Raw genomic sequence first — 13,297 nt, 5'->3', positions numbered from 1 at the left:
ATCCCCTCCAGCCCCCCAACCTCCCACACCCCCAGCTCCAGGGCTTCAGAACCAGGAGGCGGCAGAACAGGGCTTGAAGGCCCGGCCCCTCCTGTGCTCCGAGACTCCCAGCTTGGAAGGATGAGCGTCGGCTGTGGAAATGCTCAGTTCCTTTCCTCGGGACGTTTTTAGAAAACTTGCTGCTTTTTTAATCTCTTGACTTCTTGTTTGTGACCAAGTTCAAATTCCAGAGAGGGAAGCAGCCAGCATGTGTGATTATTTCCTCTCGCACCAAGTGGGACTAAAAGAATGAACTGACTTCACGCGAAATACATGTGCCCTTTGGACCGGCACCTAAAACGAGCGTCCACGGCCGGCCTGGCCCTGCGCTGGTGCCGTCATTAAACACGACAAGGGAAGCGGATGTCAGGCGGCTCTCAGTCTGGTCTTAGGTCTGAGGCGGAAGAGGACAGAACAGTCTTTTGAAAAGAGGATTATTTTTGTGCCCCCTCTGGGCAGGGTGCTGGGGAAGGGGAGGCTCCAGGACTGCAGGGAGGGGTTCCCGCTGTGGCTCCCAGCTCGAGTGGTGCTGTCTTGGGCAAATCTCTTAACTTCTCTGAGCTCCAGGCAAAGGGGGGATACGTCATCACGGCCCTGAGAAAGGTGATGTGTACAGCTTCAGCAGGGGTCCTGCCAGGGCCGACTCCCTCAGTGGGCATCCTTACTATCAGACTGTTATTGTAAGAAAGCGCCATAACAGGAGCCCTAGGGAAGCTGGTGTGACCTCAGTGCCGGGCAGCTCCTCGCTCAGGGGCTGGGCGGAGGCCCTGGCCATACATTGCTGGGACCGTGGGCCCGGGCGCTGGCCACCGTCTCACCCTCGCTGTGCCCGCAGGTGACCTCCTCCGTGCCCTGGACTTCCCCTTCTTGTATGTCTACAGATTCCACGGCAGCTGCTGCGCCAGGTAACCTGACCTCACGAAATCCTCGCACTGTTCATTCCTGTTTTGTGCTCCCAGCTGTGTCTTCGCTTTGGCGAAGCCTAAGGTCACTGGCCGGGCGGTGGCAGGGGCAGGCTGGGTGCTCTGAACACCTTCGGGTGCTCAGAGCTGTCTGGGCCTTCGAGGACCCCTGTCCTGCGGAAGTGTTCAGGCTCCAGCAGTGGTTTCCAAACTTGCCCAAGAGCTGGGATTTCCCGACTTTTTGTTCTCTCCACAAACAATTCTTTCAACGTTAGTCTGAGCTAGTTGAGTTCAAGGGAAGATTGGGGTCCACAGTCCTACCCTCTCCACTTCCACCTTGGCTCCCTCTTGCTCCTGAAGGGCAGCCTCCAAAAAAGAACCCACAAAACACCTCCACTGAACCCCAAGGTTATGAGACAGATTGTGGGAACCATTGAGCAGGAGCTGGCTCAGTGGTCAGCCCCCTCCCCCGGGCCTGACTTTGCTGCACTGGAGGCGCAGGTCTCTGGGGCAGGCTCCCCGCGTGCCCTGGGCTGTGGTGGAAAAGCCGACCAGAAAGTCCCAGCCAAGGCCAGGCCCCGCCCTCCCAGAGCTCAGCAGGTCAGAGCCACCACCAGCATCTGCCACACGGTCAGAGGGGGCCCTGGGGGTGCCAATGGCCCAACTCCCAGACCTGCCCGTAGTTTGGGGCACAGCTGCAGGTGTGTCTCTTGCTTTTTGAGCCGCACTCCGCACTCACTACGCTTATTTGCTGAGTCGGCCTCTGTCATGGCGTCCCTGCCATACTTCCTTCCCCAGCCCCCTGCCCCCAAATGTCAGGAGGAGCCATCATTCTGTTTGGAGCTCCCTTTGCTTTGCACTTGGCCACATGGTGACCTTGAAGACGGTTCTCGTGCAGGCCACTGCTTCCCCGACCACGGCTGTGTCAGTGCCGTGCAGCCCTGAGATGCTGCCCACCTCCGGCCCCCAGCGTGGGGGCGCGTGCAGGTCACCCCTGGGGTAAGCTCGTTCCTAGAACACCGCTGCTGTGTGGTGACCTCGCTTGGGGACGTGTCATGGGAGCCAGCCCTCCCCTTTCAGAGTCTTACCTCGAACCCAGACCCTCTGCCCTCAGGTGGTGCTCTCCCTTGGGAATCTGTCCTTGGCCTGTGTTCTGCTGGGAGAAATGGAAGCTGCTTGGCAAGCACCAAGCTCCAGCATAACGGGGGGGGGGAGGTGCTGCCCCCCTTTCTTTCGGTCAGGATGTAACAGACCCCCCACATTTCCGTGCCCCCTCCCCCTCTGGTAAATGCTCTCCTCAAAGCTCCTGAGGAAAGTAGAGCTTCCTGGGTTTTAACTTGTCTTTTTGAATCTAGAGGTCACTGGAAGCAGGTGCACCAGGTGTGTGACGATTAGACAGTGCCTGGTGAAGTGTGACAGGAAATGGTTCCCTGTTGGCTCCGAGAAGACAAGCCTCACTCACAGGTGGCTTCTCCTTCCAGTGGCCTTTTGGGGTTCCTCGTCACGCTCAGCGCCGTGAAGCTGAAGAGCCTGGTGGCCCCTGGGCAGTGTGCGGCCTGGCTGCTCCTGGCTCAGGTAAGAGACGAGGGTGGGAGTGGTCTTGGGCTGGACCAGAGCTGGCACTGTCAGGTGTGTCTCCACGGAGTCCCTTCTGGGCGCCGGCCCTCGCCTGATCCCCACTCAGGTCCATGTCTGTGCTTCCTCCTTGTGCTCCTGGCAGGGGCGCTGGGGACTCCCTCGCTCTCCTGACCCTGGTTTCCCATCTGAACACGGGAGGTTTTATAAACAAACAGCATCTCGAAAGCTTCTCCTAAGAGCCTGGCCTCTGGGTGCACGGGGCGTTCTGACCCCTTCCTGGGCCGTGAGCGTCCAGAGCCTAGCTGACCAGGAGTCTCACATCAGAGGCGGCAGAGGACGGCAGTGGGCCCAGACCGGGCACTGGATGATGACGGAAAAGGGCGACTTACGGTAGGACCACCCACGGGCACCTGACCGGCCGGCTCTGCGTGAGCAGGGAGCTGGGAGAGGAGACGGATAGGGGAGCAGGAGCAGCTGTGGGACCAGGACCCTCGAGATCCTGGGGACCATCCTCCTGTGGAGCATCTGGTTCCGTCGTGTCGCCCGCAGGGGCTGCCTGCAAGGAGCTGCCGTTGTTAGTGAACTTGATGGAGAAATAACCACCGAAACCGCCCCCCCCCCCCCCCGAAAACAAAGGCATGTCTTTGAAATGAGACTTCACAGCGGCCTCTTCACCTGTGTGGTCTCCTGAGGGAGAGCATGGCTAATTCTGACCCCTCAGACGGGAAGTGTGGCTGAGATGCAACTTCCCGCGACTGGGGAGCATGTGGACACAGCCTTCCCACGTCAGCTAGAAAGCTAGAGCGAGGCAGACGGACCACAGGACGCGGCACAGGAGAGGCTTTGTCCCTGAGAGCGACGGCTCTGGGTTGGGCAGCGCTGGTGGCATGTTCTCGCCTGAGGTTGCTCCCGTGCCTTCCTCCCCAGCTCTGTCCGTGTGATAGTGGAACCAGAGCGGGCGGCTGCGAAAACCAGCGGCCTTGTTGGTGCTTCCAGACTATTCCATGCGCAGTATTTTCAGTTAAATGGCCGTGTCAGTGTAAATGAGCAAGAAGAGCCAGTGGCCCCACTGTCCTGAGCTCACAGCCCTCTGTGGTACAAGCGGTGGACAGTGGTCTATGGAAACATGGGGAGCTCTGGTGGGTGAGAGGGCCATTAGGGGCTGGACAGCTCTGCATGTGCCCAGGCTGTCTGTGCACCAGACGCAGAGGTGTCGTGCGCCGGAGCCCCCACACTCTGCCTGCAGCGCCCGAGCGCACTCACGGGATGGGAGCGAGCCAGCAGCAAGGGAAGGCCGGGTGGCATGAGCCCCGAGATTCGATGTGCACCCCGTCCACTCACCGCCAGAAGCAGACGTCTTTCCGGCTCCGGGTATGCGAGCACGACAACTCTAAGCTGTGCAGACGGAGGGGGGGACCCTGAGGAGAGCAGGCTATGCACACGGTGAGGGGCAGGGGTAACCCCGAAGAGCAGGCTGGAGAACACACACGGGAAAAGTGGTGAAGACCTCAGAGCTGCACCTTCCCCGGGAGACGGATCTTACAGACTCGGTGCAGGCAGGGTCCTGAGCGAGGACAGCACCAACAACAGTGCTCCACAGGAAGTCAGGCCTAGAACTGTTGCCGTGTGTTACGTCGTGTCCGGTGTCCAACAGAAAATTAGACGCTTTCCGAGAAACAGGAAGGTGTGATTTATGCCAGGAAAGTCAGTCAGTAGGAACCATGTCTGCATCCTCAGATTTGCAGCTTAGCAGGAAAAGACTGCAGGGCGGCTGTTTAAATATGTTCAGACACAGAAAGGAAACCACATTCAGAGAATTCAAGGAAAGACAATACAGAATCTCAATAAAGAGACCAAAATGATTTTGAAAAAGAAAGCCAAATGGAAAATCTGGAGTTGACAGTATAACTGACATGAAATGACAGATTCTATTCAATAATAGATGTGAGATGACCCAGGAGGCAGAACAAAGGGAATTCTTTGATCTAAAGAACAAAGATTAAAAAAAACCCTGAAGAAATATAAACAGAGGCTTAGAGATCTGTGGGACATCAACCACAGCAACGTATATATAGTAAGAAATCCAAAAGAAGAGGAAAGAGAGGTAGAAAAAGATAGTATTAATGGATGACCTCTCATAAAAAACAGCGGAGGATAACACATTTAATGTGCTGAAAGACATCTCCAACCAGGAATTCTGTACGCAGCAAAACTATCCTTCCGATATGAACGAGAAAGAAAGACATTCACAATTAAAGACAGGGATTTGTTGCTAGCAGTCATATCAATAGTTGCATTAAATGGGAATAGACTAAATAGCTCACTCAAAAGTCAGAGATTGTCAGTCTGGATAAAAAGGCAAGACCCAGCTGTCTGCTGTCTGTAAGGACACATCTTAGATTCAGACACAGAGCCTGAAAGTGAAAGGATGGAAAACATAACCATGCAAACAGCAGCCACACTACAGCCAGAGTGACTCTATTATCAAACCAGACTTCATGACAGGAACTGTCACTAGGGAAGGACACTTAGTGATGACAGAGGGTTAAGACGTTCAGAAGATGGAACAGTTATAAACATACACACCTAACAACAGCCGCCCCAAGTGTACGAAGCAACAAGTGACAGAACAGGAAGGAGAAACAGTCATAGTTGAAGATTCCAATACTGTGGGGAAGCAGGCCAGGCAGCCACTGGAAAACAGTGTGGAGCTGCCTCAGAAAATGAAAAACGGAACTGCCTTTTGACCCAGCGACCCCACTTCTGAGACTAAGGATCCTGAAACACCAATCAAAGAATGTACACGCCCCCATGTTCATAGCAGCAGCATTTACAACAGCCACGATCTGGAAGCACCCAGTGCCCATCCCAGATGCGTGGAGAAAAGCTGTGGTGCATCTACACCATGGAATACCACTTGGTCGTAAAAAAGGGGGGAGCCTTACCCTTTGCGACAGCACGGAGGGATCTGGAGAGGATTATGCTGAGTGAAAAAAGCCAGTCGGAGGAAGACAAGTACCATATGGTCTCAATTACATGTGAAATCTAATGAACAAAATACATCCAGGGGCATCGATGCATGGAACAGACTGAGCTGTCAGAGGGAGTGGGAGGGAGATTGAATGAAAGAAGGCGAGAGCCTGGCTGGTGTGGCTCAGCGGTTGAGCATCGACCTAGGAACCAGGAGGAGGCCACGGTTCGGTTCCTGGTCAGGGCTCGTGCCCGGGTTGCGGGCTTGCTCCCCAGTAGGGGGCGTGCAGGAGGCAGCCGATTGCTGATGTTTATCATTGATGTTTCTAATTCTCTATCCCTCTCCTTTCCTCTCTCTCTCTCTCTATAAAAAAGAATAAAGATATATTTCTTTAAAAAGTAGAAGGATTTTTAATCCTTCCTAAATGTGAAGGATTGAATAAAATGAGCCATTAAGGATTCTTCTGGCCTCAATACATCAAACAATCTTCCTTCCTCTCTTCTTTTTCTTTCTATTTAAAAATAAACTCTGTGACCCTCAGTGGCATAATATTTACCCATCCTGACATGCATTTACCTACAGATCAGACGTGCTGACATTGAAGTCCAGCATAGTTGTACATAGCAACGCAGCACTTCCCCGTGGTGTCACTGGGACTGCAAGCGCCAGTGTGTAGAGTGACTCGGAAGGACGCTCCGTGGGCCCCAGAGGAGAATTGGGATTCTGTGAAAAACTCGTAGATAGCCGAAACCGGTTTGGCTCAGTGGATAGAGCGTCGGCCTGCGGACTGAAAGGTCCCGGGTTCGATTCCGGTCAGGGGCATGTGCCTGGGTTGCGCGCACATCTCTGGCGGGGGGTGCGCAGGAGGCAGCTGATCGATGTTTCTCTCTCATCGATGTTTCTAACTCTCTATCTCTCTCCCTTTCTCTCTGTAAAAAATCAATAAAATATATTTAAAAAAAAAAAAAACAAAAAAAAACTCGTAGATACACAGGCAGAGGCCATTCAGAAGGGCCTGGGACACCTTCCTCGTCCCAGAAGCTCCCATGCGCTGCCATTTCCAGGGAGGTGTCAGTCTGCGTCGTCACGTCCAAGTCTGGAGAGGAGGCATCCCTGCTTCTCTCTGTTCCTCGTCTTTCTCTGCCTCTTCCCTGGGTCTCAGTGCTCAGCAAGGAAAAAGTGCCAAGTCACTGTGTCATCATCACTGTTCTTTCTGGGGATTTTGAGGTGCCTTCTAAGAAGCTAAACAACAATATTTAGCAACCTTTTTTCAATTCCTTCGTTTTGGTAGAGTGAGCTATGTGAAATCTGACGCAGCCATATAAACTCTTGGGGTCCCGTCCCACTTGTGCTGAAAAGCATTGCAGGAAAAAAGTGGTTGCGTTTAAGAGAAAAGCGATGACGTATAGACGCCTAAGGAAGACGTGTTCGCCGGTGGGTTGCTCCAGCAGCTCTACGTTCTCGTGAGAATTCTTCCCGTGTCGAGTAGCGTCTTGTCTCATCCTTCAGGCAGACGGCAGCTCTCCGCGTCGGGAAGAGGCAGCTGAGGCCCGAGTGCGTGTACACTGAGGCCGAGGCTGAGCCAGGAGAGACGCAGCCCCAGACAGCAGCTCCGGCCCCCGCCCGGCTCTTGAGGACCCAGGGTTTGCTCCCCACGAGGGCAGAGTCTCCTTCAGGCGAATGCAGTGTCGCTCCACCGCCTCCCGGAGGCAGTGGCAGCCCAGGAAGCGGCTTCCTCTGCCCCTTTGTGACCCTCAGAACCAGCTTGCTGTCCTTGCCTGCAAGTGTCTGTTGACTTGGTGGAGTTAGAGCTTTGTCTTTTGGGCCGGGACCGGGTGGCTGTGTGGCTGGGCGTGCGGCGTGGTGTCTGCGTGTGACGGTTTCTCGGCTGCGGGAGTGAACCAGCCTCCCTCCATGTTGCAGCGGGGGGCCTCACCCACCGCCCCAGACCCTCCTCCGACATGGTCAGGTGTGCTGCCTGCCCTACAGCTGTGTGTGCAGCGGGGTTTTAAGGTTACTGGTTTGTACACTTTGGGGGACATTGGAGGTGCCTTTGAAGCGGGGGTCTCTGAGTTGAGGCAGTGGAGTGGCTGAGCCGGCCCTGTCAGCGCTGAGTGTCAGGTGTGTGACATGATGGTGTGTGTGTGCGCCCTGGGACGTGATCACGCGGCAGCGTAGTCAGCATCCGCTCCTTACGCAGTCACAGGAGAGTACGGGCGCCACTGGTGTGCGGCGGCCTCTGCGGCCAGCTCCTCTCCGTGCCGTTCTGGTTCCGGTGTCCGTGCTGCAAGTCTCCCTCTCCGTTGTCTTCGGCACCATCCGCTCACCATCTCCGCCACCGTCCCGGGTGGGGAGACACCTGCTGCTGTTCTGGGGTGAAGCCAGTCTCGGAGGAGGAGGCCCCTCCTGTTCGCTGTCAGTGTCCGCCATGGTCCGCACCCCTTCTTCCTGCTGCGCTCGGAGTCTCACGTGCATGCCTGGCTTTCCCGGGAGCAGGTCCGTCCTGTGTTTTCTCCCTTCGGCTGTCGCTCCGCGCCTCTCTGTGCCCTGGAACGGGCTGGGAGGGCAGGTGGCTGACTGCAGCGAAGTGCGCGGTGAGCGACTTCCCTGTGGAAAGAGCGCCCTTTAAAACCTAATCGTGGCTGTTTCCTCATAAGTCTGAGCCGCCGTGGCGATGAGAATAGTTTTTCGTGGAAAATTAAAACCTAGCAGCAGCAGCGCATTTCCCCTCGCAGCCGCTCGCTGGGCGGCCACAGCGCCTGTCCGTGCCGTTCCCTGGCGTCTGTGGAGCCGCGTGGCAACAGCACAAACTTATCTGGGAATTATTCCTTCATGAGCACGGTTTTCCCAGAGCGACTTGGGCGGGGGTATAGTTTTGGATTAAAGAAAAGCATTAAAACTCCATTTCCTCTTGTCAAAGTAATTCACGGGGAAGCGAGGCATGTTCATGGACGGCTTGGTACTTTGGATGAGGTTGTTTTTCTCGTGTCCGATGATGAACTCTTAATTTTTTTCTGGGCTATTTTTAGAGCCATTGGTCATCCCAGTGTCCTGTGCTGCAGAAATATGATAACAACTCTGGTTTCACAACTCTGACCTGCATGGGTTTGCTTATTGAGGAAATACTTTGAATTTCTGTAAATTTCCTGGCTGCAAGGTCTTATATGGATGCTGTTATTGTCCAAGATTATTTATGTATTTAAGTGTGTCTTTATTGCGTTTGAGAGAGAGAGACAGGGAGAGGGAGAGGGAGAGAGAGAAACATTCCTCCATAGACAGCGGCTCAACAACCAGCCAGGCTTTAGGTTCCGGTCCACCCGCTGCTCCCTGGTCCCTGGAGCAATGGAGTGCGGGGGGTCACAGCCACCATCGCGCTCCATGTGCAGCCGTGTGGTCGGTGCTTGGCACCCGTTTCTTACCTAATCCCCATCACGACCACGTGGCCCGGCCATGTGCTTCTCTGGCCCCTTCGGACGACAGGGAGCAGGGATGTGGTGACTCCTGTGGGCTAGAGCAGAGGAGCTGGGGCCCTGCAGGAGGTCCCCCCCCCCCCCCGCCTTCCTTGACGCGAGGGCCTGGGTGAGTGCGTGCGCTGGGGTGAGTGTCTCCGGGGAGGAAGGCTGTACCCCTGGTAGTCGCCGTCTCCTTAACCAGTAACCCACGGCAACCCTCCGGGAGCTCATGGGAAACAGGAAGTGAGGGGACTCGACCTGCGGCCTTGGGGGGCTGTGCTTGGGAACCCCCCAGCCACCCCAGAGCGCCGTATGGGCTGGGCCAGGGGGTGAGGGCACTGGCTCCCGCTGAGGCCTTCGGTTTTCTGGTCGGTGTCTAACTGCAGGTGTGTTCTCCACTAGGGAAGCAAACAGCTTTTTCTTTTGTCACTTTAATTTTGATCCATGACTTAAATCTTGATTCCCCTCGGAAAAAAACCTTAGAAACCATTTAGTTTAACTCCCTTCACTTAAAAATTTTCAAAAGGCTTGTGATAGAAAAGCGTACGTGATCCCAGCACTGTGGCCTTCTCTGTACACACACACCTGGGGTTGTTTGTCTGTTTTTACCAGGAATCGAACCCTGACCTCCTGGCTTATAGGTGGATGCCTGACCACTGAGCCAGCGGGCATGCAGCCTGCTTCTTTCTTGTTCTTGCAAGAAAGCCAGCCCTGAGGGTGACTTCCCCTGGACGCTGTTGGGCAGGTCCTGGGGGGACATCTTTTCCTGAGCAGACATTCTCCATGTTGACAAATAGGGCCTTTGGCACTGCAGGGTCCTGTTTCCGACGTTCCTCAGAGACTTTTCTGTAATTTCTAGCTCAGATCTGGGAGTGCCCCCCCTCCCGCCAGCTTCTGTGTTTGCAAATAGTTAATGATCTAATTGCCTGTTTTCCTCCAACGTGTGACATGAGCCCAGAGACAGAGGCGCCACGAGGCAGGGAGGCTGGGGCTGCAGCAAAGGCAGGACACAGACGTGTAGTCGGGAGGACCTGGGGCGGCCGTGGGAACCGAACCCGGGACCCCCCAGTCCGCAGGCCGACGCTCCATCCACTGAGCCAAACCGGTTTCGGCTGTTTGTCGTTTTCACACAGATGGGTATTCCCTTCCAGTTGGCTTCTATGTAACAGTATTGGGGACGCTTCCCCACGTGGGGCGAGGGAGGGTTAGGCTTCCAGGGAGCTGACCTGAGACCCTAGGGCAGGGCTGGCCCGCGGTGCTGTTGGAGGTGCTGAGGGTCGTCTGGTCTGCCCACAGGGCATTCATTTCCTGTCTCTGAACATTTCAAGGCGCACTTTTTATGTGTGTTCTGTGTTGGAGACCAGCGTTGTCACCTGGAGCAGGTGCTAGGAGATGCCCAGACGGGCGGGGCAGGGCCACCAGGTGTCGCTGGCACCTGGACACAGGAGGGCAGTTGGCAGGTCCCTGGTGTGCAGGGAGTAACCGGCTCCTTGGAGGACTGCGGGGGATTGTGAACGCATGCGGACTCCCTCCGAATCCCAGCACTGTGGCCTTCTCTGTACACACAGGGTCCCCGTTTCTTTAGGGAAAGCGGGAGGGGGGCGGGGGGGGCCACTCCCGCACCTGTGCCTAGGTTCCGCCACGGAAGCCAGGCAGAGACCAGGGCGCAGCCCCTGAGCCTCACGAGGGGGTGCCGGGAAGTGGGATGGGGACAGGGCACCGCGTCTCTTCCCTCTGGGTCCTACGTGGGTCTGGTGGCAGTGACTGACTTACCGCCACCTGCTTCTGCTTCCTCTGGAACGAATGTGTGAATGTCGCACCGTGTTCACTTTACACCTGGGAGAGACTCAGAAGGAAGTGCACGTCCCCCTCACCTGCCGCCGTCTCACTCACAGGGTTCAGAGGTGGCTGAGCTTGTCACTGCTGCTCCCTCCGCCATTCCTCAGGCAGCCTCATCAGTCCTCTGAGATGAGCCCAGGGGAGTGGGGCGTCCTCCCACGGCCCTCAGTGCGCACCGTGTCTCAGCACTTCGCACAGCCCGCTCTGGTATCTGTCAGGGGCCTCGGGGATCGGCTGGCCGGGCCGAGCTGTCGTGAGGCCAAGGCTCTTGCCTCGCAGGTGCCTCGTGTGGCATCGGCGAGCACACTGTGGCCTCAGCCGCATCCAGCAGCAACGCCAGGCCCTTCTCCTTCTTTACGTCAAGTCAGCTTCACTTCTGTGACCCTTAGTCATTGCTTTTTTAAAACTTTCATTTTTAAACTCTCCAAAAGAGTGAGGGATACGTCTCAGCTCAGGCTGCAGTAACCAAATACCACTGACATTTATTTCTCATCGTCCTGGAGGCGGGAAGTCCAAGACCAAATGCCGGCAGAGCAGGTGTCTGGTGAGGGTGCTTCCCTGGGTTTGCAGATGGCTGTCCTCTGGCTGTGTTCTCACCCAAAAGAGAGGGGGAGAGGGGAAGGGGGAGGGGGAGAGGAGGGAGGAGGAGGGGGAGACACTACCCCGGTCATGAGGACCCCTTATGCTCTCATCTTACACCAGTTAATTTCCTAAGGCCCCATCCCCGGAGTCAGGTTGGCAGGGGATGGGACAGTTCAGTCCATCCGGGCGACGGGTGATATGTGCAGTGAGTGCCAAGCTGTGTGACCGGTGCTAGCAAGTCCTCGTGGTCTGCGTGTCCCTGACGTGGCCCGAGTGGTGGGTGCGTCCTGGGCCAGCGAGGTGCATCTCTCAGGTTCTCTCTCTGGTCCAGTTGGACTGTACCAGGTCCGGAGCCAGGACCCAGCCTGGCATCGTGGCTACTTCTCCCGGCTGACACCAATGCAGGGGTTGCAGGGGTTCAGGAAGGAGGCTGCCAGGTGGCAGGAGGGTTTTACTGAACGGGAACCACATTTTCTGTCTTTGAGCATTTCCAGGAGGTGGTTCATGTATATCTTTTGGCAAATGTATTCTGTCACCTCCGTTACTGCTCGGCACAACAATAATTGAAGTTGTATCAAAAGGAGATGAAGAAACCCTCCCGGCCTTGGAGCAAGTGTAACTGTGGTGCTTTTATTTAAAGCGCCTTCGAGCTTAAATTCATTTCATTCCTAAAAGTAAGCTGCAGAGATGAGATCCGCCCTTTGAGTGAATCAGAACAACAGGAAATAAAAATGCCGCGGCCACACGCCCCTCCGGTCAGGCGTGCTGCTTCACTTGGGAACTTGAGTCCACGGGACAAAGGTGGCCCCGTCGTCCTGCGAGCTGACAGGCGATGAGCACATTTACTGTAGAATGAAACGGAGAAGTTGATAAGTGACAAGGACTCAAATGGACGCGACTGACCCCACACCAGGCGTCTCTGAGTGAGTTTGGGGGAAGTAGGATAGTCTCAAGTTCCCTGTTTGTTGTCTGCAATTGAGTGCTTTAAGGACGTCTACATTGTTGGGCTCTTTATGCTACTTGGCAAGGAAGAGAACGTGTCAAATGTACAGCCTCTTGGTCTAAAGAAAATAGGAAAACAGACGAGCTAAACCCACCCGAGCCAGGTCTTGTGGGCTGAGCTGCACCCCCGAGAGCATGAAAGGACACGTGAAAGGAGAGGTCCTGGGTGCACCACTCCCCAAGCAGGACAGCCCCAGGTCTCCCAGCCAGGGGGGAGCGAGCACCTTCTGCAGGACTGTCCATGGGAGCAGAACGCGCCAACGCCCACCCGTTTCTGAAGTTACAGCCAGGGGACCAGTGTCAGAGGGTGTGAGAGAGACAGGCCTTCTCAGGACGCAGCTGATGTTCACGCGCTCAGAGTGCTGGTACCTGCACGCTGCTTCCCACTCTCTCTTCCTTCATGGGGTGCAGACGAAGGGGGATGCCTCCTGTGCAAGTGGAAGCCTGGACATCTCCGTTCTCGCTGCGCAGCTCTTTCCATCCACAGGGGTGGCTGGTCACAGACGCCATCAGGGCGGAGAGAGTCGCCGGGTTCTCAGGTCTAGGCCCCAGGCACCCCTGACGCACGAAAAGGAATTCTGAACAAACAGCATACTGACCTTCGGGTCGTGCACCCAGCGCTGATGGTCAGGGCAGCCCCGTAAGTGTGCCAGGCGCTTGCCTGGTGCCAGTCTCTGCTGGGGCCCCCGGGCATACAGAGACGCCGCCTGCAGTCCCTGCTGGAGACACGGTCAGTGGCTTGGCCTGTGCTGGGCAAGTAGGTGTGGGAGCCCCAGAGGGGCCTCGTCTGCTCGATGTGTGGCAGGCCCAGTGCAGGGACGGCCTTCTGGACGTGGATTTCAAAGGGTGAGTGGGAATGTGTGGGGTGAAGTCTCCCAGGCAGAGAGGACTTCGAGCACAGGTGAGAGGATGGATGAAATCGAGTTTGAAAC

The 13,297-nt window shown here is 55.9% G+C and overlaps 1 protein-coding gene across 7 annotated transcripts in view; it reads left to right on the top strand.

The window, feature by feature from the left end:
• TMEM241 (transmembrane protein 241) overlaps window positions 1-13,297 on the top strand; it is a 91,474-nt gene that overhangs the window by 63,983 nt on the left and 14,194 nt on the right. For 6 of the 7 annotated variants that reach the window (XM_015570535.1, XM_015570536.1, XM_015570538.1 and 3 more), the window contains 2 exons: window positions 875-944; window positions 2,423-2,516. In XM_015570535.1, the coding sequence (XP_015426021.1) occupies window positions 875-944; window positions 2,423-2,516 (164 nt within the window). Of the gene's footprint in view, window positions 1-874; window positions 945-2,422; window positions 2,517-6,072; window positions 6,228-13,297 lie in introns of those variants that run through there. The other variant, XM_015570537.1, reaches the window with a different exon arrangement.

The sequence above is a fragment of the Myotis davidii genome, unplaced genomic scaffold (assembly GCF_000327345.1).
Source record: "Myotis davidii unplaced genomic scaffold, ASM32734v1 scaffold1467, whole genome shotgun sequence".
Classification (NCBI taxonomy): Eukaryota; Metazoa; Chordata; class Mammalia; order Chiroptera; family Vespertilionidae; genus Myotis; species Myotis davidii.
This window is presented reverse-complemented; position numbering and strand designations above follow the sequence as displayed.